The sequence below is a fragment of the Diospyros lotus genome, chromosome 5 (genome assembly GCF_014633365.1).
Source record: "Diospyros lotus cultivar Yz01 chromosome 5, ASM1463336v1, whole genome shotgun sequence".
In the NCBI taxonomy this organism is placed as follows: Eukaryota; Viridiplantae; Streptophyta; class Magnoliopsida; order Ericales; family Ebenaceae; genus Diospyros; species Diospyros lotus.
In genome coordinates, this window is record NC_068342.1 from 14,468,135 (window position 1) to 14,494,010 (window position 25,876).

General features: G+C 38.1%; 1 protein-coding gene across 4 annotated transcripts; it reads right to left on the reverse strand.

Moving 5' to 3' along the window:
• Positions 1–1,656: 1,656 nt before the first annotated feature.
• On the reverse strand, positions 1,657–25,876 carry LOC127802037 (CRS2-associated factor 1, mitochondrial). Of its 4 annotated transcripts, none has more exons than XM_052337677.1 (6): positions 25,235–25,876; positions 22,414–22,541; positions 21,870–22,095; positions 21,667–21,794; positions 3,154–3,386; positions 1,657–1,786 (listed from the first exon to the last, which is right to left on the reverse strand). In XM_052337677.1, exons 1-5 carry the CDS (start codon positions 25,797–25,799, stop codon positions 3,165–3,167), a joined length of 1,269 nt encoding a protein of 422 aa, XP_052193637.1. In that variant the 5' UTR covers positions 25,800–25,876; the 3' UTR covers positions 1,657–1,786; positions 3,154–3,164. The 4 variants fall into 4 exon arrangements, 2 of the variants coding, with proteins under 2 accessions (XP_052193637.1, XP_052193636.1); XR_008023254.1 differs by lacking the exon at positions 1,657–1,786 and adding an exon at positions 7,109–7,258 and having other exon boundaries at positions 3,239–3,386; XR_008023253.1 differs by lacking the exon at positions 1,657–1,786 and adding an exon at positions 7,151–7,258 and having other exon boundaries at positions 3,249–3,386.

Here is a 25,876-nt window from a genome sequence, read left to right on the forward strand (position 1 = left end):
AGTACTTGTAGGCGTGCATGTATATTATTTTGCTTCCGCTGTTGTATTTTTCGTATGTATGCATGCCAGGGTATTTTTGTCTTGTATTTGTTTCTCTTCTCTTATATAGGCGCTCTCGTTCGGATAGACCGGGCGGTTGGGATATCCGGGCGGGGTTGCCTACAAAAATACTAGTCGACCCAAAATTTGAATAGACAATTGTTGAAAATCCATTCTAACATGACTATCTATCTGTCTTGTTATTCGTCAAATTTTTGTTGAGATTTAAATTACTCACTAGAGTTGTTGAGCTTCAAATCGCTCCATATTCTTCTTATCCTAACAGATCTCCCTCGTAAATCTAGAATTGGAAAAAAACAGCCAACGACAAACAACAGCAAGGATGACAAGAAACAGTAGCGGCGATGAAAAAGAACAAGCACTATAGGCGTACTCACAACTTACAGACACCAGATCCGACAAAAGTGGTAGCGACAACAAGTAGCAACAATGGTGAAAAGTAGCAGTGACAACGACGATCACCTCCAGCAATAGCGTCTTCTTTTAGCAAAACGATTATAAGTTTTCTTGTGATTTTATGAAATTTTTTATTTATTTTTGTATTTAATTATTAATTTATGTATTTAATTATTGATTTGTGTATGTGTAAAAATTATAAAAAAATATAAAATAAATAAAATTAAAATTTATTAAAATAAATAAATGAGATAGAGAATGAAATAAAAAAGAGAATAGAAAGTGTGGTTGGAACATATATAATTTTTTAGACAAGTTAAAAATAGAGAATAAATTATTTATAATATAATAAAGAGCGAGATAAAGAGATAAGTTAGAAAAGATCTTAGTAGAGCACGAGGGTTCAACAATATTACCTTCCAAATTTGATATTATTACGAGCTCCATATTTTAACTTTGCTAATAACACTTAGGGCTCATAATTGGACACATGACTTTACCTTAGAAAATTAATAATTTTTCCATTAAAATCCAAACGAGCTATCAGACTGGCTGAATAGGCATAGCTTCATGTACAGTTTAAATTCAACTGATACTTGTTGAGTGTCATTCAACCAATCAACCTTCAAAATAATTGCAGCCTATCCATGACACTAAATTATAAGTTGTGCACCCAAATTCAAGTCATAATTGCAAGCCAAAAACCACACTACCACATGTTCATTGGTCCTACCTTACCGAGACCTTTTGAATATATTTTTATCCATATGGTCTTATCATTCATTAGACCCATAGATATATATATATATGTATATATATATATATTTGTCTTTTACTACTAGTCGTGTTGATAATGCGAGAATAGTCTATGCATAAATGTAAGTGGGCATAAAAAAAAAAAAAAAAAAAGGAAATCTATACATGAACAAATATAAAATGAATATCTATCTCAGAAAAAGAAATAGAGAGAGAGACACATTATATATTTTAAGATTAAATTGTGGTTCACCTGATTACAACGTGCAAGAATACCGAACCAGAATCAAGACAAAAATGTTCTATTTATGGAACAGCAGCCGAAGGCACCACCACCACTACATACTTGACCCCAATTATTATGACCTTATTAAACATTCCAACTTGTGATGCTCCGCGTGAATCAACCCTCATCATGGTTTTTGCCCCCCCCCCCCCCCCCCCCCCCCCCCCTCATTTCGTTCTTCTTTACCCTAACAATCAAACTGAAACAGGGCCTAAAACACGTCAAATCCAATCATGCCTTCAACCACCCACTTTGAGTTGAATTTGAAGCTGCATGAGAGTGCAACTACTACTCTCCCATGTTGTAAAAAAAAAAAAAAAGTAAATAAAAAGAAAAGTCAGACTAAACAACACCAATAACAACAGCAGCAGAAACAAAAAAACTCGTGAGAGTTCGGACTACTAGGAAAAGGAAAAGATATTTTAGGGCAAAAGAGGTAGGAAGGGAGGTGTGGGAAAGAGAATGCGGTATGTATATATATGTATCTGTGTCGCTGAGAAAAGCGATTAGCGTTAATTGTGTTGGTGACTTCCACACTTAAAAAGGGGAAGCAAGCAACCTCATCTTTGCAACAACTAATAAGCTGCCCACACGCCGGCCCACCCACCCACCCACAGTCAGTAGTCAATCACCTTGTCTTTTTGTATCTCTTCCTTCTCCTTTTTCTTATTTCTTTTCTTTGAACCAAATAATTCTTTCGAGGATTCGGAAAAGTCTATGGCTAATTTTAAGGGATTGTCCTCCTCTACTTTAGTGTCTATCCCCTCTCTTTTACTCGAGCATCAGTTACAGCCACACACCTCCTCTAACCAACTTAACAGTACCCATTGACCCGCTTGAGGTTGGAGAACAACATCCTCTATCCTACTGCTATCACATTGAACATATCCATTACATAAGATTGCCTTTTTAATAGAATTATTTAACTTTTATCATTCGCTAATTTAAAATTCTCAATTTATAGTGGATTTAGACCTAAATAATAAAAATAAATAAAATACCATCATTTGGAATCTCTCTATTTAAAAGCAACCTAAAAAATATTTAAATAACAATATACTCAAAAGAACAAACATCTATAAAAATAATTCATAAGACATCCACAGTACATAAAACTCTTTGCTTACTTTATAAATAGGCTGTTTTACAGCGATACTATCTGGCAACTCTATAACAAGAGGATGAGACACGAGAACCATTGGGCAGTGCTGTCACTAAAGACAGGGTTCTTAGGATAGGGTGTAGGAAGAAAATGAGAGAGCAATGAGAGGTCATGAAAGGAGATCCGTCAATGTATTAAAGGAATATCCCAATCTAATCTTAATAAAGTTAACTCCATATATATATATATATATATTCTCTTCTGAATACACAAAATGCACTCTCCCTAAAAGGAAAGGCCGAGCACAGCTAACTTTTTCACCAAAGCATATGAGAACCCCATACTGAAAAATATCCAAGTATTCTACTAAAGGGATGATTCCTTGGGCTGTACAATCAATCCCCCAGAGGCAGCAAATGAGCACGAGGGAAAAAAGGACCTAGTGAAATGGCTGAGGTTTATGGATCATATAGGTCAATTCTCTTAGCTGTCTTCTTGATATGACCAATGAATGAGCAATATGGACCACATACAAAACACATGGCTCTTGTACCTTGCAATAACTTACGAGGCCTCCTCCTCGTATACACGTTGAGTCTGTTGACTGCAGCTGCCATCGTCCGAGTTTCCTGGTTCTTCTGGATCACTGACCAAACCATTACCCGGATTGTTAAATGGATCCCGGTCTGCAAAGCAGTAATCATCTTCTGCGGGTTGATAATCCTTCCCCCTCCAGACCACAATCTGCTCCTTGTCAAATGTGACTAGGATACATGGCACTAAGTCCTGCATGAAAGTTGAGAGAAAGAGAAATAATTTAGAAGTAGAGCGCATAACTGACAACGGAAAAGGTCAAAATAAGTTCAGGAAACACTCAGTGAAAAACTGGAGCAGCAGGATCCATTTCCATTACAAGGTATTAAAATTAATCGCAGCAGTGCATGGAGCAGGAAAAGCAGACAACAATATATTACATTCTTTAAAAAAATAAATAAAAGATGGTATGCAAAGGAAAGCTACTCGAATAGGATCACATAGAGGCAAAATAAGTTTAGAACCAAGTTTAAAATGCTTAGGAAGCTTAGCAGATGCAACTAATCTGCTTCAGTCACAGATTACCAGTAAGAGAGATGGGAAGAAAGAGGAAGAGCCTACTAAAATAATAGGAAGAAGGGGCAAAGAAGAAGGCAGATAAAATGAGATAGTCAATGTGACCTGGCTGATTATATTGCTAATGACGACCACCACCACCATGACAACAAATCCCAAGCCTTAATCCCACGAGGTGGGAGATTATATTGCTAAGAAACAAAATTTATGTAGCCAACATCAGGTTGTTGGGATCTCATGCTTCAGACCTGTTGCATTTTATCAATCTATTGGAGCCTGGAGCTCAAAATTCACAAAGCCGCAGTTCTGCCAGTTTTATCCAATATCCATCAACCGTGCATTTTGTTCCTAAAAGCCATTACTTCAGTAAACCAGGTATTCACAATTGATCGTGTGATAGAAATTAAGATTTTTATATGAACCTAATAAATTAAAATTACTAAATCAGTAATTCAACTAATCACAAAGCAATATAACTTGTTTTTCCTTTCTAGTTAGAGATTTGGGGACAAATGTGAAAATGTTCCTTCAAGATTGAAGGTGGCAAAAATTGGCAAAAACTGACTGGGAGGGGTGAAAAAGGAGAAAAGAAAAGAATATGCAGCCTTTTGCCACACTTGGAACATATTACAATGAATTTGAACAAATAAATATTTTTTCCCTTGTGACAGCTCAAGATATGGATACTCGTAACCCCATCTTTTTCTCTACCCAATGAACAAAGAAGAAGAAAATAGCACTGGAACTTTTAGAGACCTCTTCGTAAGATGATAATAGGATGTCATATAGAAAGTATGTCCTTGTGCATATAGTGCAAAACAGCATGAAGAAGAAATTGAAAGCTTCAAAAGTTTGAAAGATGAATGGAAATGCATAAGCTAAAGGTAAAATAATAGTGAATTGACCAGACAAGCCATGTATCCATCTAACAGCTAGCACAGTCACTGCAAAACAAACAGAACACCCAAGTTTCATGTTTTCTTCATCAACCTACTTTTTCTAGCATTCATGAAATGCATTGATGCAACTAACAATTAAAGTCATATATTATTGGTGTTGTTTGAGGTCTAAAATTTGAGTAACCGAACCCATCTACTAGGATTAAAGCTTGTGATGATTGTTGTTATTGAACTAGAACACCCCATCAGATCTCCCAGCTCTAATAGTTGTTAAATCTGAGCTAAATGTTTATTCCCTGAAGAACAGAAAAGAAAAAGCTGAAGGCCTTTTCTCTTTGTTGTTTCCAAGCCGTTTTCCGTTTTTCAGTTTTTCAAAATACTCAAAACACATTTACTTACCCGTTTTCAAAAATGCATTTTCCAAAATACAAAAAGAATTTGTACACAAAACTCAAAACACTTAAATCACGTTGTTTTCAGCCAAAACAGGCTCTTTGAATCCAAAATGCGGAAAACACTCTCCAAGTTCTTCTCTTCCTTCTCTCTTCTTTCTTCTCTTCTCTACATGGCTCAGCTTCCACCACCATCCACGCCCGCCACTGCCATCACCGCCCCCTGTCGGTCAACCGCCAAACGGTCGAGCATCGAGACCAACAACCCAAATCCACTGAACGGCCTCCGTTGATCACCCCCTGTCGCTCCCCTTGCATCGCAACCGACAACCCAAATCCACCACCTCCAACCGCAGAACGACCATTGTCGTTCATCTCCAGCCACCATTGCCGTTCAAATCGTCGCTCCCCTTGCATCGCGACCGACAACCCAGATCCATCGTGAAACAACCATCGTCGTTCGTCTCCAGCCACCGTTGTTGTTCGAATTGTTGCTCGCCTCACCTTAGCCAGTTGTTTCTTCCTTCTACGATTTCTTCCTCCTGCGACACCTCTTTCGGGTTTCAATTTTGGAATTAGGGTTTAATTTGATGGTTTATAAGCTTGATGTGGTTGTAATAATCTTGTGCAATAGCAAGGAAGGAGAATCAGAATATGTATGCAAGTTTTTTTGTTATGTTTTGTTTGAATACTAAACTAAATATGTAATATGGCTTTTTTCTATTGATTTTCCTTTCCAATGATATTTCTACGATTTTGAATTCTGTCTATGATAAACCAATGTTCTGTTATTTTATGATTTATAATTCCTTTCTTCAGTGTCTCATGTTATGGGTAATCTAAATCCTGTAATTAACGTCAAATTTCAATTTGCAGGCAAAAATAAATTTATCATTGGACTAATAGTTGAGCCAAATCGAAAATTGCTTTAGAAAGCATTTTGCAATTTCAATGCATTACATACGATTGGATTATCAATTATCTCTTGTATTACAGTTTAAAGCATTTGAATCAAATTTACAATTCACTAATAAATGTTTACAATTTACTTTGAATCAAATTTATCGAATAAAATATCATAAAATATTTTTTCTCAAAATTCCAAAGTAAACGTGTTATCCAGTTTTCTATTTTGAGAAACAATTTTTCATAATGACAAAAAGAACGCATTTTCAGTAATCTCAAAACACAAAACTGAAAATGAATTCAAAACTGAAACATGAAGAGAACACCACATAACTTTTTGCAAATTAAACTGTCATTGAAGACCTCTAGCAGAAGCTGGCATCCCAATTCCCAAACCTTACAAGTGTTTTTACCAATCACTATAGTCAGTTTGTTTAATTTTGGATGAGTCCGCAAAAACATTACAGGCCCTTAACAATCTGGCTTTTCTGTTGAACTAGATAAACACTCATAAAGTGGAAGAAACAAGTTCATATTGAGGGGAAAAGAAGAGGTGAGGCAAGATATTAGATGTTGATATGAATTCAATCAACTACTTTGATAGGTTTAGCTGTTACTAATCAGTTCGATCTAATATGTTGTAATGTTTTCTTTTCGTTCTTTATTTATTTATCTTTTGTTCAGAAATTCAGAACACTCTAATTGGTTAAGAGCCAGACATATGTAAAACTGTAAAGGATAATATGCATTTTTGTTGAATATGGTTCGTAATAAAAATGTTAAGTAAAAATGACAATATAAAAAATAAAATTAATCCTCTATTTAACAGCTTAAGCTTTTAGATAAAATAATGGTTAACAATTCAATATAGTATCAAAGAAAGCAAAGGTCATGGGTTCATACCTCATTACTGACCCAATATTTAAATATAGTATCAAAGAAAGCAAAGGTCATGGGTTCATACCTCATTACTGACCCAATATTTAAATTGTTCTACTTGTTTGGACCAACTATGCAGTAAAGCTTGGCCACATGTGAGGGGGTATGTTGAGAGTAAAAATGATAATATAAAAGATAAAAGTTAACCTTCTATCTAACAACTTAAGCTTTTAGATTAACTGGTGGTTAACAATTTAATAACAAATAGCACTACTGTTGGAGAGCAATGATCAGTAAATCTGGTTACATATAATATGCATACTGGTAGTTCTCAACTCATCATCCTTAGTTGTGATTCCTCTACCTCCCTCTTGTGCAAAAATCTGGCTGAAAGGTCGGTCACACCAATTTCATTGCTCCTAAACTGTTAATCTTTCTCCCCCTCCAAACCCTAGTTGAGTTCATTTGGAAGCTACAAATGAAATTGAGTTACACTGTCAGATTGCATTTAGAACAAAGTGATAGGGTCACATTCATTTAGGCAAAAGGCCTGATAAGCATGTGCTTCACTGTTTAAGTTGATGATGACTTTGCAAATAGGTAGGTAAAAATTTTAGTGAAGGCAGACTATGATCATAATGAAATGATAATGGCTACAATCCAGCAGAAGGTATCGCCTGGATAAAGTTGCATGGCAAAACATTTTTTTTCTTTCTTTTGATTTATTATTATTATTATTATTTGACAAATGTACAGTAAAAGTATTATATGACCAGCATCAAACAGTTGAATTAAGACATCAATTAATTAAATAAAGTCCAGGAAAATAAGAAAATAGGCCACATAATATGTTCTTCACCAGAGTAAACTTAACTGCCTCAAATTATTATGCATTACACGACACCTCCGACATAAATAATCTATGGTTAACATCCAATACAATCCAATTGACTTCCAAGTAACCATAAATATGTATTTAAATAAAGTTTTTTCATATTAAGATTTAACTGATCCTGCTTACTTTTTCAACAAAAACATGAATTTAAACATCAATAGGGTCAACACCTATCAGATGGAAAGAATGAATGTTAATATGCTAAGCTCTCCACATACAAATAGGATATGCATTCTTCACCCCCCACCCTATCTCTCTCTCTCTCTCTCGGGGTGTAAAATGAAGTGAGTAGCTTGAGTTTATTTGAATTCAAATCTTCTAGATAGATCAACTGTGCCACAAATCAACGCTGCATTGCAAGCTTGTATCAACACACCAAGCCCAAGCCTATAAAAGAAGTGTTAAAGCAGCTTTTATGATGTGGATCATGTGACAACCAATTGACACCACAAAGTTTTTGTGTCAATACTGTTAAGGTTCTAATTTTTCAAAAATACTTAAAGTTGAATAAACATATATAACAGATGAGAATTGGGCCAGAACCCTGTTTGCATAAGGCCTCACCACCCAATGGGCCACAAAACCTATTGAGGCCCATGTAGGACTGGCCCAAGTGCTGGTCGTTAGGGTTTGGGAGGGGCATATAGTTTGGGGCCACCATCCCCCCCCCCCCCCCCTTCTCCCCTCTCTTTCTCTAACCAAAACCATAGTTCTACATTTTGCCTCTTGATTCCCTCTCTTTCTTGATCCTCTTTGCTTTTTTTTTGGTTACTATCATGGTGTATACAGTGATATCTTGGTAGGAGGGTTAGTTACTGACACCCAACAGTGGAATTGCCTGGAATCTTTTCTGTTACAAGTGTTATACATTGCTCCCATGTGTGTATCTTCCCTCTTTCATCTTGTCATCAACATGCCTAAGTTGGATTTCACAGTGATGTTGGGTTTATATTGGGTGTATTGTGCAGTTTTCCCCTGGTTTTTGTTGCCGTTTGGATAAGTGTTGGCTAGTTACCCTGGTTTCCTCATTGTTTCTCAGTCAATCTTAGTATTTGTGTGTGGTTCTTTTTAGTTTATAAGACCCAATCTATAGGTTTTTTTCATGACTACCCTTTTTTAACCTAAATCTATGCGTGTGTGAGTTCCATTGTTGGTTTCTTGGGCATTTTTCTTTATTAGATGTTTGGGGTTGTATGATCCTGTTATGGTTCAAGTGTCTTGGTTGTTTTCTCCGGTGTCTCTTGTAAACCCTAGTTTTGCTTCCTTACTTGAAACCCTTGACCTTTGGTGTTTATCTCTTCCTACATCAACAACACCACCTTGTTGACATGGTTTTGACCAACTTAGTGGCTGCAGATTGCCACTAATGACCATCAGGCCCTTTAACAAGCCCTATGTTGTTTCAATATCCTAGGCATCCTTTTCCAACTCCTGAAACCCTAAAAGTTTTGAACTCTCAAAAACACCCCTTTTTGGTTATAGGGTTATCCTATCATTACTTTACATAGAAGTGGCCCTAGGCCAACTAGGATAGCACATCCTAAATTAGGATAAGCACAGTTCAACCTATTTGAATTGAGGCCAACACCTAAATTAAAAAAAAAAAAATTACAAGTTAAATAGGCCAAATTGATTAAAACACACCAAACTGGGCTAAGCACAAGTCTATCCATGATTGGGCCCTATTGGGTTACCTGCCTAGGCCTAGGCTTGCCCAAGCCAGGGCTTAGCCTTATTGGGTTAACTTGAACCAACATAGCCTGCTTAGGCTTGGTGAACAACCCTGCACCTAGCCCAAGCCCTGCAACCTACCAGCTGCTAGTGACCCAACTTAACCCAATTCGTAAAATCAAGGCTACTTCAAACATTTTTATTCCTATTTAACCCCACTTCAATTTGTTTGTTGCATAGAATTGATTTTTTTAAGCCATTAGGATTGTATAGGGTAAATTTATTTTATTCCTTGATCATTTTGCTTTGTGTTTCTAATGGTTAACCTTTTGTGCATATTTGATCTTTAAAAAAATAAAAATAAAAACTTTTTGCGTATAGACGTACCAGCTACACCCCTAGTAAGTGCCAATTTGGCATTGTACTTGCCAATGCCCTATGAGGAGTTGCATTATATATTGATGGTTATTTTTTTATAACTTGGACTTTTTAAATAGTGCCCTGCCCCTTAGCTAGGCGTTGCCTCGCAACCCCACCACTTTAAGTTGCAAAGGAGCCTCTCCACCAGAAGAATGCCCCTCTGCTACCTTCATGTCATAGTTCTAAAAGACACAGTGAGGCGCAAACGGTTCTAGAGCCTTAGGCACACGAGGCGAGGCGCACCTTTGCGAAACGAGGCGCACCTTTTAGAAAAAAAAACTCAAAATCTTGTAAAATCATAAAAAACTATCAAATTATCAATGATAACACATGCATATCATTAATGATTCATTATCTTCAAATTCTAAACTAACAACATCAAAGTTGATTCATTTATCGTGCAATTTCTAAACTAGAAATTTCAACAAAGTTCAAACTTAAAAGTCCCAAACTCAAACAAGTACCAATCATCATGCAAAGTTCTAAACAAACATATAAACACTACAAGTCCACAATCAAGAAAATGTTTTTATTTTGAAAAATGCTATTTTTCTAAATCTGGAAGATCAGCGCATTATAAGGAGACATATAAAAAAATGTTTTCATTTTGAAAAACTATCTCCCGGTATTTTGATAACTAATATTCATTGTTGTTAAAATGATTTTTAATGAATTTTTCAAAAAATAGTAGGTATGTATTTTGGGGGTGGTAAAATCGCTAAATCCCGAATTTGTACTAAAACCAAAATTCTATTTTTTTATTATTATGGATTTTGATTTTTTAGATATTTTTATTGAATCCAAATGGGGGGTACTTTCTTATTTACATTTATGTATTAAAATAAATGGAAGGTAAAATATAAATAAAAGAAAATGTGGATATTTACTTAAACTAAAGAAATGTAAATATGTTGTAATGTATATATACTGGAACCGAGAAGAGGGGGAGAAATTGGGTTGTCCAGGTTCTAATTAAAACCTAAGCTTCATGAGACGCGCCTCTCACCTCAGCGCCTCACCATGCAAGGCGAGGGTCTCACTGAAATCGCCTCGCCTCAGCCCAAGCGAGGCGCTGAACTGGCACCTTGTGCCTAGGCGCGTGTTTAACAACTATGCTTCACGTGTAATTAGTCATTAGTTCCCATTAAGGTCTTAGATTTGTCTTCGTTATCAAGGGTTACACTTTTCTCACACATTTTATCATAAATATATATATTAGACTAAGATAATAATATTTACAATAATATTTTCATCTCATAGTACCATATGTCTGGCTTTAATACATCAACACACTATTAAACATGCTATGACATACTTTAAACTTTAAAGATACATACAACCTCCCATCCCTTATCTAGCCCACACTAATCTACAAGTCCCTTTCACATAATATTGTCATTTCATATATATCACATGTCTGGCTTTAATACATCAACATGCTATCAGACATGGTATGACTTACTTTAAACTTTAAAGATAACATATGTAATTTTATACAACCTCCCATCCCTTATCTAGCCCACACTAGTCAACAAGTCCACCTTTCTCATAATGTTCTTTCTTAGCTGAAATGGTGATATGCACATGGCAGGAGTCTAGACTCAACATTTTCATAAAACATACCCACATTATGCACGCATATCATGCATACAAGATGCCACATAAACATTAGGCTGCCATAAAACCATTTCATGCATAAATCATTTAGCACTCCGCATAAGAAGCCATATAATGCACCTTACCTAAGCCATTATATGTGAAGAAATCAGCAATTTTCCTTCTCCTTGCAGCTTCCCTTTTCTTCCTCAGCTTTTCACTCTCTCTCATTTCTTTCCTCTCTATCTCTACCTCATGAAGAGCTTCTCTCTCTAACATTCTGTGTTGAAACAAAATGGATGGAAGGCCTATTTATAGGCACTTCAAGCTGCTGAAGCAGTTGGGAGTGGTGGCAGCCCCAATAGCTGCTGCCATCTACCCTTTGATAGGTGTTTCTTTCATAGCTTGACTCCCAGTTGCCTGCTTCATCCCTTCCTTGATAATTCATCCATCTTCTAGAAGTCCCCACGTGATGCTAGAGAATTCTACTAGTTGTTGGAACTTGATGAAGAATATTTTAATCCCAATTTAATTACTCTTAATTACTTAATTAGCCAGTAACCCTGTTTTCATAAACCTTAAACAAAATTAATAATTTTTACACCATTAGAATCTTCTTTTTATGAATAATAAAATCTCAACAATGCAGCTAGTTATCTCTTCATCTAGTCCCCCAAAATTGATTTTAATTTCAGCTCCTTACCTGAGGTTTTAACCTGCCTGCTTTGCAATCTTTATATTCCAAGCACATATCTTACAGTATTTATTTATATTAACTTGGTCCCATGGACATAGCAACAATATAGGGTGTTACATTATACCTTTTTCATCTATATGTTATACACGTGCACCTATTTTATTCTTGCATCAATTGGCATGCTCCGCCACTACTTCAGGAAACAAGGGTGTTATATTGTTAGGTGGGTCATTATCGGATGGATGATATAATTGGCTTCATATACTCATTTTTGTGCATATATACATAAAAGTGAAATACATTCATGATGTGTTTGAAAATTGATGTTTCCTATGCATATATAGTCCACCTTCCTTTATGTGATATTGGTGCACTGGGAGTAGTCATTTTAGAACTCTGTTGGCTGACTGCATGTGATGTTAGTTGAACCACATCCCGTCCTAGTTAGCAGAGCGAGTGCTTTGCATATTGATGAACACGCATGCTTACATGTATTTTTGAGACAGTAGAAAGATACTTGTTGTGTTGGCTCTGGTTGATGATTTGGGTTATCATTCTAATCTGACAGTCCCATACATGTTTCATTTCCTTGCATATGTGTGTATTGTTTCTGTTAGAATTATTAGTATAATTGTACATATTTTATGTGTATTTTATTTGTAATTATTAAGCCTTGTAATTAGCTCTAAGTTAAGGCTCATTATGCCTATTATAAATAACAAACTAAGATAGGCTAATCTCTTAGATTTTTCTCTCCAAATTATTCTCTCACATGGTATCAGAGCCACCAGTGAGGAAAACCCTAAGTTGCCGCTATGTATCCTTCTCCAGAGGTCTCCAAACCCTAAAAATCCTCTTTTTCTCTCTCCTTGCCTCTCTATCAAGGCTCAACGTTCGTTGTCCGACCACCGTTTGCCAGTACTACCGCCACCACAATGTTCGCCATCATCAAATTGGTTGACCATTGAAGACCCATCGTCGCCGGAGTCCTCACGCGTCAATGCGTGGGAATGCATGCATCACTAGAATATCAACGTCTTCTCACCGGAACCTCAACGAAGACTCCTAAACCTGTCCCTGATGTTTGTTTTCCCAAAAACTATCCTGATTTGTGTGTATCAATTACCCAACAGCTTTTAAACACCAGATTTTCAGTCTATTCGTCTGAACCGCACCATGTTGTCCTTGAGTGATGCCAATTCTACTTTTGGTGCCTCATTTGCATCTCAATCCTTCACCCTTTCCAACATAGGGACCTATATTATCACCTCTGACAAGTTGATAGGATATGCCAATTATCTCTCATAGGTACCCGCTATCAAGATGTGATTCAAGGGGCAAGGACAAGCAGACCATCTCGTCAAGAAGGCAGAGGATGTCAACGCAGCCAACAAGGCTAAATGGGAACAAGTCGATGCTCAGTTGTGTAATATTTTATGGAATTCCATTGACTGATATGTTTTGCAACTCTTTCGACCGTTTGAAACTTGTTATGAGATTTGGAAGGAAGTTACTGAGTATTATACCACCAATATTCGGTGTCTTTATACTGTTGTCCACTCTATCAAAAACATCCAGCAGGGTCAATCTATGGAATCCTATCTAGACCAGATGTGTTCTCTCATGCAGGAGTTTGAAGCTCTTTTTCCATATGCTACTTCCAAAGCCACTAATGATTCTCAACGGGAAAAATTATTCATGGTTCTTACTTTATCCATTCTCAAGCCTAAGTTTGAGGTTGTTCGCCGTCAGATCTTGACTAGGTCCACTAACCCTACTATGAAAGATATATACAAAAGATTGCTTAATATGGATGGCAGTTCTTCCTCTACTGGAGCTTTTACAGGTACCCCTCCCGAGGCCTTTGCTCTTGTGTCTTAGACTTCAGGTGGTAATCAAGGTCGGTCCAGTAGTCGTTCTCGCCCTCAGTGCAACATTTGCAAAAAGAAGGGGCATAAGGAAGACAAGTGTTGGAAGAAACATGGTAGACCAACTGCCCCTCCTACATATTAGACATCCCAAGTGGTAGACATCCCAAGTGGCTCACGTTGCATAGAGTGACCCTAGTCCAGCATTGGGCCCTCCGATGGTAACCCTGCCCGCTACTAACAATGAGGCTTTCTTGAAATTTTAGGCATCTCAGCAATCTACTGGTAATCTCATGGCTTATGTTACTCAAAACCCCTCTATTGGGCCTTGGATTTTGGACTCTGGTGCCACCGATTACGTGTGGTAATAAAGATCTTTTCTCTACCCTTACCTTTTTTGAACATTTACCAACAATCACTCTTGTCAATCGCACCAAAACGCCAGTTAAAAGGATAGGGAAAACCTCTCCTACCTCCTATTTCTCTTTAAATTATGTCATTTATGTCCCATGTTATCATTTTAATTTGCTTTCTATTAGTCAGCTTACTAGAGAACTAAACTGTTCAATAACCTTTACTTCCACTTCTGTTTGTGTGCAGAATCGGGGTATAGGGCAGACGATTGGCGTCGAGCATGAGTCATAGGACCACTATCATTTTGATGTGCCTAATTCGCTAGTAGCTTGCACTAGTGCGGCTTCCCCAGACCTTCTCCACTCTCGTCTCGGTCATCCGAGCCTCTCCAAACTGAATAAATTAGTTCTTAGTTTGTCGTCATTATCCACTTTTCATCGTGAGTCATGTCAGCATGGTAAACACGCTCGTAGTTCTTTTTCTAGTCGCGTCAATAATAGAGTTAAGGCTCCCTTTTCCCTTGTGCACTCTAATATATGGGGGCCCAGTCGAGTCAACTCTACTCTAGGTTTTCAAATTTCGTTACTTTTATTGATGACTTATCTCGTTGCACTTGGTTGTTTCTCATGAGGAGTCGGTCTGAATTGTTTTCTGTCTTCAAAAATTTACTGCTGAAATAAAAACACAATTTGGAGTTTCTATACGTGTTTTACATAGTGATAATGCCCCTAAGTACTTTTCCTCTCAATTTACTATATTCATGACTGCTAATGGGATCTTGCATCAATCTTCATGTCTTTACACATCTCAACAAAATGGTGTTGCTGAGCGCAAAAATCATCATCTCATTGAAACTGCACGAACACTACTTTTACATGCCAATCTTCCCACCAAATTTTGGGGAGAAGTTCTTATTGCGTGTTATCTAAAAAATCACATGCCATCTTCAGTGCTATAAGACAAAATTCATCGTTCTCTTTTGTTCCTTACCCAACCACTTTATTCTATGCCCCTTCGTATATTTGGATGTATCTGTTTTGTGCATTCTTTTTCGCTTCGATAAGATAAACTTGTTGTCAAATCTCTCGAGTGTATCTTTCTCGATGTTACACCTCTTTGGTAGAACTCACCCTCAAAAGCTAGTTATCAAGTGGAAAGCGCCCAAGAGATTATAAACCCCACACCAAGAGCCTAAACTTTCGATGTGGGACAACTCTCATACCTTGCAATGAACCATAACATGCCACCATGCTCTGCAGTTCGGAGACCCACAACGACAGGTTGTGCACTAGTCACGGTTAGTCTCGGACGAACACTGCAATGCCGATATCACTATCGTCGCCACATGATTACAATTGGGAGACATAGGATCATCTCTGATACCACTATTACACCCCTTGGGTAGAACTCATCCTCAAAACCTAGTTGTCAAGGAGATGATGCCCGAGAGATTATAAACCCCACACCAAGAGTCTAAACTTCCGATGTGGGACAAGTCTCATACTTTGCAGTGGACCATAACACTCGGCTACTCCCGATTGTAAAAAGGCTATAAGTGTTACTCTCCTAAGTTGAACCGCCATCTTATGCCTGCTAATGTCACCTTCTTTGAACAACAGTCTTTCTTCTAGTTTGCTCAGCTTGATTCATAGAGTCTTGACCAGGTATTGCCTATTCCTTTTTCTTCTCTTCTGCTGCCCTTTTTGGGTCTATCTGTCTCCTCCTCTATGAACCCCCCACTACCATCTTCAAGTTCACATTCCACAGATCCTCCCCTTCTTACATATCATCGTCATCCTCAGACCGTTGTCGTCGCCAACATTCCTCCTGAACAAGACTCTTTTGACTCACTCTCTCCGTCAGTGGTTCCTCCTACCACAGATCCTGAGCCCAATTGTAACATCCTAATAATTTGGGAATAATTAATGATTATTAATTTAATCGGGAATAGGAAATATTTAGCAATTTAAATAGGGAATGGTTAATCATTATTAATTATTATAATTAAGGTGATTATTAAATACTTGTAGGTTTAAAGGAAATATTAATTTAATTTGCGTTTATGGTGATTATTGAGTGTTCATGGTTTAAAGGAAATATTAAATTATTTTGCATTAAAAGAAATGGGTAAGCAATTATAGGAATTTGGGGTATAAGAGTATTTAATAAGTGTGGTGCATGGGGTAATTTCTGGAAATTTTGGGACTTAAATGTAATTTTCTAGAAAGGTGCTGGGATTCCCTTAAATTTAATAATGTGAGTGTATATATTGAGGAAGTGGCTAGCCCAGATGGCAAGTGCGTGAGGAGGGCGAACAACAGGTCGTGGGTTCGAGCTTAGAGGAGTGCGCGCGCAGCCAGAGGAAATTTGCTGATTTTTCAGCAAAGCTAGCCCCAAAATGTTTTGGGGCTAGGCGGTGGGCACAATCTGGGCTGCCACGCGGCAAACGCTGGACATCCCAATCCCTTACCTTTTAACCTCCGATTTTGGGTGAATTCGACCATGAAATTAATAGCAAACAGTGAGGGAATTTCAGAGAAGAAGGGGCAGCGCTCAGGAGCTTAAATGTGGAAGAAAAATTCAAGAAAAATTGTAGAAATTAGGTATAATCAAGGTTTGAATATTCAGGTATGCGAGGAAAATTATACTGAAAATATTGTACGGTTGGAATTTAATTTAGGATGTAATTTTACTAATTTTGGTTGAATTAAACTATTTTGCAGTGTGTAGTAATTTATCGACGTTTTGGCATAAAAAAACCTTGAAATTAGCTAATTGAAGGCAAGCTCCTTACTCCTTTTGTGAATCTCCTTCGATTTGTGGATTTCGTTTCTTTGCTTAACCTGATTTGGTTTTAGAAATTGTTTACGTGCACTGTGGGTATCTGTTATATAAATTAAATTTAATTAAATTAAATAGGAGACTTCTAGGGTTTAATTTGATAAGTGCTTACGGGGTATTGTATCGCCCCTACTTCCTTGGGAATGATGCCGAACCTAGTTTGAGCTAGGTTCTTAGTGAGTCAGTTGTGGTTGTGGGTACCGTTCAGGGTGAGCTGTTGTAACTGGGAGTCTTGGGATTTGCTTGTGTGAGTCGTAGGGTGTGGGATACACAGCTATTGTCTATCGATCGTTGGGTCGTGGCAGTTGATGGCTGGATGTATGGGCGTCAGTTATCAACTGTTACGAGAGACTATAGACGGGTAGGGCGAGCTAGTATCGCCAGACACCCACTACAGGTGTTGTGCGTATCATGATGTGGTTATGGTTTAATTTTGTGGGTGTGAGTGGTAATAACAGACGACGTGAGCTGTCGTCCGGTGAGATAACGTGTTGACTGTTTGGTAACACTGAGGCGAACCGTCTTCAGGCCGAGGGCAGCTGTCGACTGGTTGTCCCTGCTCACAGATTGTCGACCGATACTTGGTCACTGCGGACCGACTCTGCCATTATGTGGCATAATGCATGACATTATAGTGCATCGAATTGGGCTTACATTCATTGGGGATCATGCTTTGTATGTATGGGGAAGTGTGCACATTAACATAACCCGATTGGCCAACTAAGCGCCGATTTGGGTATGATAGGTGAGCATGTGCATTTAGAGCATTCTGCCTGTGTGGGTTCCTATGTGGGCGTAGCATGACCTGATACTTGGTTTATGGGGGCCTTCCATTACGTTAATGCTGCAAAAGCCATTGCATTTATTATCTGTTGCATTGCATGGTTCTGTACGACATGGATTGTGATATGAAGTTGACCCTCGATAGCTATGAGTGTGAGTTGGGCTCCAGATAGCTATGATTTGGGAACTCCGATATGTGGTTGTGGATCATGGTATGGAGTTGACCTTCGATAGCTATGAGTGTGAGCTGGGCTCCAGATAGCTATGACTCGGGAACTTTGATATGTAATTGTGAAGGGAGCCCCGGGCTCATGTGGATCGTGTTGTGGGAGCCTCGGGCTCATGGGCTTTATGCCAGATAATTCATGGCTGTGGCAGGTTTGTATGCTGGGACTTGGGTGCCAGGATGTGCATTTCCTATGTGGACCCCAAGGACCGTTATGTGCATTGTTATATTTATGCCGAGCACTGGTTATACTATTGCATGGTATGGCATGGCATGGCATTTTCATATGCAGCATTGCACTTTGTGCGGGCGTATTCTGGGTGAGGGATGTATTCCCAGCATTACCATTGTTATGTAGCGAGGCGTATACCAGGTATGGTTTATTTCTTTCTTATCTTTGTCTTGTCTACATTTGGTGGGATGTATTCTGGTGTGAGAGATTTATTCCCAGCTTTACCTATATTTTTTTGTCATGCTTGTTGAGTCTTGTAGCTCATCTTGTTTTTACCATCATTCCAGGTGTGGGAGTTGACGCCGTGACTAGACCATTTGGTGTGTCAGGCATAGGTGACTGTGTATACAAGGCAATCCCAACTAAAAATATCCTTGAGGTGCGAGTTGTGATCAGGGGCTCGGACATTGTGGCTTGTTTGGTTTGACTGGTTATTGTGCTATTATGTATGATTAAGCCCCTGAGTGGTGTGTCTCATATTCATTTAGCTTCTGCTGTGATTAAGCCCCAGCCCATGTATTTGGGATATTAGCTCAATGTAATTAAAAATTGAGAAAATTTTCTAGATCGTCTCACCAATAGCCTTCTTGTTGCTCTCTGCAAAGGTACACGGTCTACTCGTAATCTACACCCTCTTTATAACTTTTTGTGCTATGATCGTTTGTCACCTATTTGTAGTGCCTTTGTTTCAAGTCTTTCCTAAAACCATAAGTGAAGCCATGTCGCATCCTGGTTGGCACCAGACTATGTTAGATGAGATTGCAGCCTTACATTTAAATGGTACTTGGAATTTGGTGCATTTACCACCATGAAAGACTCCAATTGGTTGTTGGTGGGTGTTCATCCCTAAAGTGGGCCCCGATGGACAAGTGGATTGTCTTAAGGCCCGCTTGGTTGATAAAGGCTTTACACAGATCTATAGACTGGATTATAGTAATACCTTCTCTCATGTTGCTAAGATGGCTTCTATTCACCTATTTCTTTCTATGGCTGCCATGCGTCATTGGCCGCTCTATCAACTGGATATTAAAAATGTCTTTCTCCATGGTGATTTGCAAGAAAAGGTTTATATGGAGCAACCACCTAATTTTGAGTGATCAAGTGGGCATACAGAAGCTAAAGGAACATCTACATCAGCATTTTCAAACCAAAGACCTAGGTAGACTTCGATATTTCTTGGGTATTGAAGTTGCACAATCAAGAGATGGTATCTCGATCTCTCAGAGGAAGTATGCACTTGATATCTTAGAAGAAACTGGTATGGTGAACTGAAAACCAATTTACACTCCAATAGACCCAAATGTCAAACTCTTGCCGGGACAAGGGGAGCTCTTTTCAGATCCTAGAAGGTATCGAAGACTGGTAGGCAAGTTGAACTATCTCACAGTCATTCGTCCTAATATTGCTTTTGTTGTGAGTGTAGTTAGTTAGTTTCTCAATTCTCCATGTGATTCTCACTGGAATGTTGTTATCCGAATTCTGAGATACATCAAAAGAGCCAGGTAAAGAGCTCTATGAGGATAAGAGACAAACAAATATTTGTTGTTATGCAAATACAAATTGGGCAGCATCTCATTCTGATCATAGGTCAACCTCTGGGTATTGTGTTCTTGTGGGAGGAAATCTAGTTTCTTGGAAAAGTAAGAAACAAAATTTAGTAGCTAGATCCAATGCAAAGGCAAAATATCGGACAATGGCTAATGCAACTTGTGAGCTCGTCAGGCTTAAGCAACTCTTGCAGAAACTCAAGTTTTGTGAAGTGTCCTTTATAAAACTTGTTTGTAATAATCAAGTTGCTTTGCACATTGCTTCCAATCTAGTGTTCTATGAACGGACCAAGCATATTGAAATCAACTATCACTTTATTAGAGAGAAGTTGGTTGAATGTGTTATTATTACAAAGTTTGTTAACTCCAATAATCAACTTGCAGATGTCTTCGCCAAGTCTCTAAAGGGTCATCGGGTAGAATATATTTGTAACAAGCTTAATGCATAAAATATTTAGGATACAACTTAAGGAGAAGTGTTAGAATTATTAATATAATTGTATATATTTTATGTGTGTTTTGTTTGTAATTATTAGGCCTTGAAATTAGTCATAGGTTAAGCCCGTAAGTTAAGACCCATTATGCCTATTATAAATAACAAGTTAAGAGAGGCTAATCTCTCAAGTATTTCTCTCCAAATTATTCTCTCACAATTTCCTTGCATTAAAATAGTTATTCATTACACTTTATTTTCCTAACCTAAGCACAAATTTTTAATTGCATTAAAAATTTTCTTATCGCATAATATTTTTTCCTACCACCATAGCATGGCTTACTTTTCATTGTGACTCATTCCCAATTGTTTAATACTTTCCAAATTTTTACCCCTTTGGTTGGTAATGTTGGCTTTCGCTTCAGCTTGGGACTCCTGACACCTGGGTAGGCTTGGGATATCATTTTATGAGTAGTTTTGTGTCACTCTTGGATGCACATTGCATCACTTCTATATGTACAGTTAAACTTTAGTCCACCCCTTCTGCTGTACTCTATTGTCTTCTTATGATGTATATCTGGATGTGGAGTTATGAGACAATTAATGTTCTATAGCCCATGATGAGGGCGGCATGGAATAATTACAGAGTTTATTACTTGTACCCCTTTTGGCTTGGTATCTAATAGTTGGAGGTTATTCATCCTATACAAGTCATCTTTTGATTTAGATTCATTTAAGGATCTTCCAATCATTCATCTAATAGATGATATTATGTTATTTGATCTGTATAAAGCTTGCAGGTCCCTAGTGGGTTCCACAATCTCCCTGGGGACTTCTGCCAGTCAAAAACCTCCATTTCCTGGTCATGACAGATACTAGAAAAGAGTTCGACCTATTTGACAGACAATATACCCTTTCTCTACTTAGTTGCATTGTGATACAAATAATCTTCAATTGAGCCTAATCAGCAACCACTCAATTTAAGCGTGTGTAATAAAGTTGAATTATAGATTCAGCCTATTAAGCCGATTATTCAATTGTTGGTTTGTATGCACGCAATCAAGTTCAAGCTCCTGTATACACTTAAATCAAGCTGAAGCCAAATTCTATCTTCAATAAAGATCCACTTAGCAAGGTAGTATTTGGCTTGACTAAGCTGAACCCCTATATCAGTCAATCCTGTCAACCCCAGAAAACACCCATCCCGTGATGCATTTGCGGAGCCAATTTACAATGAACATGAAACAAGTTACTAAAAAAAAATTTCACATTGATAAGACAACTAGACAATTAATTAAAGAAAAGCTATAGCTGTACCCTCAATTTGCAGCCTATTTTCTTGTAGTCACTCTTTTCAAGGCCTTTGCAATCTATCCGAACCAACTCATTGGTGAGAAAAGCATCTCGAACCATAGGTAAAAGACTACCATAATAGCCATTTTTAGCTGCATTTGAAACTAACTGTTACAAACCATAATTAGCAATGGGAATAAAAGCAGCTACAGACAGAGAAGGTTTACCAAGTTTTGTTAAAGCGGGAACAGCTAATCCTTTCTTTCTCATTTCCTTTGTTTCTTCAATGCTAAGGCCATCAATTGTAGTTTTGATAAGCCTTGGATATATGGGCTCATGAGGCTTCCACAACATTAAAGGAATCGCAGGTCTCTTCTTAGGGTTATAATTCCTGCCTCTATATAATATTAGTAGACCGCAGTGTCTATGGATAATCTTGCCAAATGTTTTATCCTAAAATGCAAACATAGAACTTCAATTAAAAAAGACAGAAAAATATCTAAAATCCATTAAGATAAGAAAAATAACCAAATTGACAAGAATATATACACGATATATATGACATTGTTGTCAATAGGCACCATCAGCCAGAAGCTACCAGTATTGCATAGTATATAGCATAAATTGAATGTTACTTCCCCAAGGAATGGCCTCGTATAAATTGATGCTTACTTCCAAAAAGAATGCCCTTCTGTTACCCCTTACTAAATACCTCAAAACAAATGAAATCAACGGAAGTACACAAAACTAGACCCAAGAGAAACAGAGTACCTCTAGTTGAAAGCAAACATTTTTCATATCAATAGTGGGCACACCCATACACTTTATCCTTACTGCCTCAGTATGTTTCCAATGATTATGAATATCATTCAACATGTTGTGAGTCAAACCATCCCTCCCTACAAAAGAAACCATGAATGCAAGATGTGAGAGAACAGATGTGTGCCCACATCTTCGTGTGTACATGTGTATCTGGGAGAATATTTGGAACAGTACCAGAATGAGTGAGATTTTAGCCATAGTTATCAGAACAGGAAGCAGAATCAACAATCAAATATGGGACGTGAAAGCCAGAAGTGTGCCCAATAAGCATGAGGTAAACAAGAAAGAGGAATTGATTAAAAATCGAATGAGAAACGGGAATATATGAAAAACTTTGCAACAGTAAACTGAAATTTCAAGGAATCAATCTTATTAAAAACCTATAATAATACTTTAATAAAATCTAAATTAATAATACGTGAATTAAAACTTGAAGAAAAATAATAATGAAAGTAATAGATTAAGTTCTCAAATATTTCTGCAGAATTTTTTTCATATGCTTTTGTAGAGTTTTTTTAGATATGCTTTTGTAAAGATTTTAAGAATTTCTAATTTGTATCCAACCATACCATAAACATTTTCCCAAAGTTTTCAAAATGTTTTCCCTAAATTTCCATGAAACCTTCTCAGGAATTTTTAGAGAGTTTTGTACTAGTTCTAGATAAGCACTTTTGAGAAAACGCATTTCCTCACCCATGCTGAGTTTCTTGAATGATATGATTTTAAAACATCCTATACATCTATCACTTAAAACTCTACAAACACAGGTTGAGCTGTGTTTATATCGAAAAGAAATTATAAAAATGGTAAGAGTATTAAGATCCCAACCCATTTACCTAATAATGCCATTCTGTCTGATTCTTCTCAAACTTAAGAATAAAATGACTAATGGCCAACCTGAGACAACTAAGACCAGAAATATATCAATTTTAAAATCCTTCCTGTTATGATATTAGAACCCAGGAAGTGAATATAGTAATGCCAATATTTCTTTTTCTATACCATATAAATCAGAGACGGTAGAAGAAACAAATGAAAGATTAAGAAGCACAAGTAAATGGATAAGCTTCCAAAACAAAGTTTCTACACCCCCTATATTCATTCACGTTTCTCTTCTTTTACTTAGTTTTATCTGACATTTGATTTTCTTGATGTACAACAGCAGCAATCCTAAACTATAATCCTACTAGATGGGGTTAGCTATATGAATTTTAGCTTTCTATTCATCTCTATGCATGGCCATATCTTCTATACGATCATCATAACCCACATCATGTTTAAGGTTTCTCATGAAGATTGTTTTGGTCTGCCTCTACCCCTATTCCATTTGACTTTCTTTATGTATTCATTAAAATACAGACAGATGCCCACCAACATGCTTAAGGGTCTATTTGATTGGTCATCTTTTCAATGGAAAATGGTCATTTTTCACCCAAATTCCAGCTTTTGAGGTGTTTGATTGGCCAAATTTTTCATGGAAAATGTTTTCTCACTTGTGGTCACGTGATGTTATTCTTCCACTTTTGCTGGAATTGGTTTTCTTGCCCGGGGGGGGGGGGGGGGGCAATTTTCCATGGAAATGGAAAAACTCACGAAAAAACCCACCCACCACATAGCTGGCCTTTCCCTTCCACCACCACCCATCAACGGAGAAGAGGAGAGAAGGATCGGCAGGAGAAGAGAAGGATCGGCCAAATCCGACAGTTGCGGTGGCCATTGACAAGTAGTGAGCAACGGCAACTTACAGCAGCAACCATCAACAAATTGCAAAACATAGGTGACGGCGAAGGCGTGGGTGGTGACTGGAGAAGACGAATGAACACGTTGTAGGAGGAAGACCAAAAATTGCGATGCAGGGGTGGCAATTCCACGCCATGGTAGGTGGCGGCGATGAACGGTGACTCAACCAGCAGCGACGATGGCAATGGCTGCAGTGGCTGAACGGCGACGGCGGCTGTGGCTGGGCGGCAACAGCAACTGTGGCTGAACTTGCTGAGCAACTAGAGACACACTACCTAATTATTTGATTATTTTGTGTATGTATATTTGATTTATTTTTTAAATATGCGTATATTTGATTATTTTATATAGTTGATTATTAATTTGTATATTTGATTATTGATTATCTACATGTGTGTATATGACTATTTCCATGGAAAATAATGGCAATCAAACATCAAATGCTAAAAAAGTACAACAATTTCTAGATAAAAAATTAAGTCAATCAAACACCTTCAATTAACATTTTTCCTGTAATTCAATTCTAGGTAATTCAATTGTCTAGAAAATATTTTCTTTCCATGCAAATTCTATGCTTACAATCAAACGCACCCTAAGTGAAATTTAAGGCCAAATGAGGCCGACAACACTGCCACAGATGCCATTGGAGATTCCCTTTAGTGCCCTGGCCAAACCTTGGGTGCAACATCAGTAACAGTGTCAATCAGAGGTAGGGCAGGGATTGTGCAAGGTCCATTCTGCACCGTGCTGGCCCCTTGTGTAACCCTTTTACTAGCAAAAATAATAAATAAATTATCTTTTTTATCGTGTTTGGGCTGCTGCACCCTTGTCATAAAGCTACTTAGCTCATATGAAACTTCAAAATTCTACGTGAGATCGTGATTACTTCAAGATAAAAAAGTTGCTTTTCTTTAACTTCCCTGAGCTAAATCCTGCACCGATAATTTTGTTAAGAATCATGAAACAGAAACTAATCATAAAATTAAAACTAGAAAGATCAAACAAATTGCAAAATCAATAATATCCAAACCTAGATTAATCTGCCGCTTCGTTCTATGCCTCTGACACCGCTCCGCCAGCGCCTTCCTCTCAGCATTTGTCAAAGGTTCCCCAAGAATTGTTTCTCTCATATTCTGCCGCTTCTCCTCCAATTTCGGGTCCTCCTTCCCACCTTCCACTGATCCCACTCTCGGATCCACCGCCGGTGCGCACACTCCGGTCCATGGCCGGTTCAGCCGGTCCGGTCCGAACGGCGAGTACTTCGGCTCGCGGAGCCCAATCGGTCTCACCGCCGGGCTGGTCTCGGTGTAACTGAACCGGAAATCGAACGGCAGGTCAGAGTGGAGCGGCTTGGCGCCGCTGCGGTCGAGCGAGGACGGAGGGCGGTACCGCGGCTTTTGCTCCTTGGAGGCTGGAGGGGGTTTGAGGCTAGGGTTTTGGTGGAGAGAAGGGGGGGGCTTGAAGGAGTACTTTTCGCGGAGGTTCGAGGTGGAGGTGGAGGTGGCGGTGGCGGTGACGGTGAGGTGGTGGACCGGGACGAAGAGAGAGAGTGGTGGCGGTTTCCGGCGGAAGGTTCGGCTGATGAAGATGAACATTTCCGTTCGGAGCTTCTCGCGGCCTTCTGCGAGTAAATTAAGACCGTTAAAAAGTGAGAAGGAAAAAAGAAAGGGAG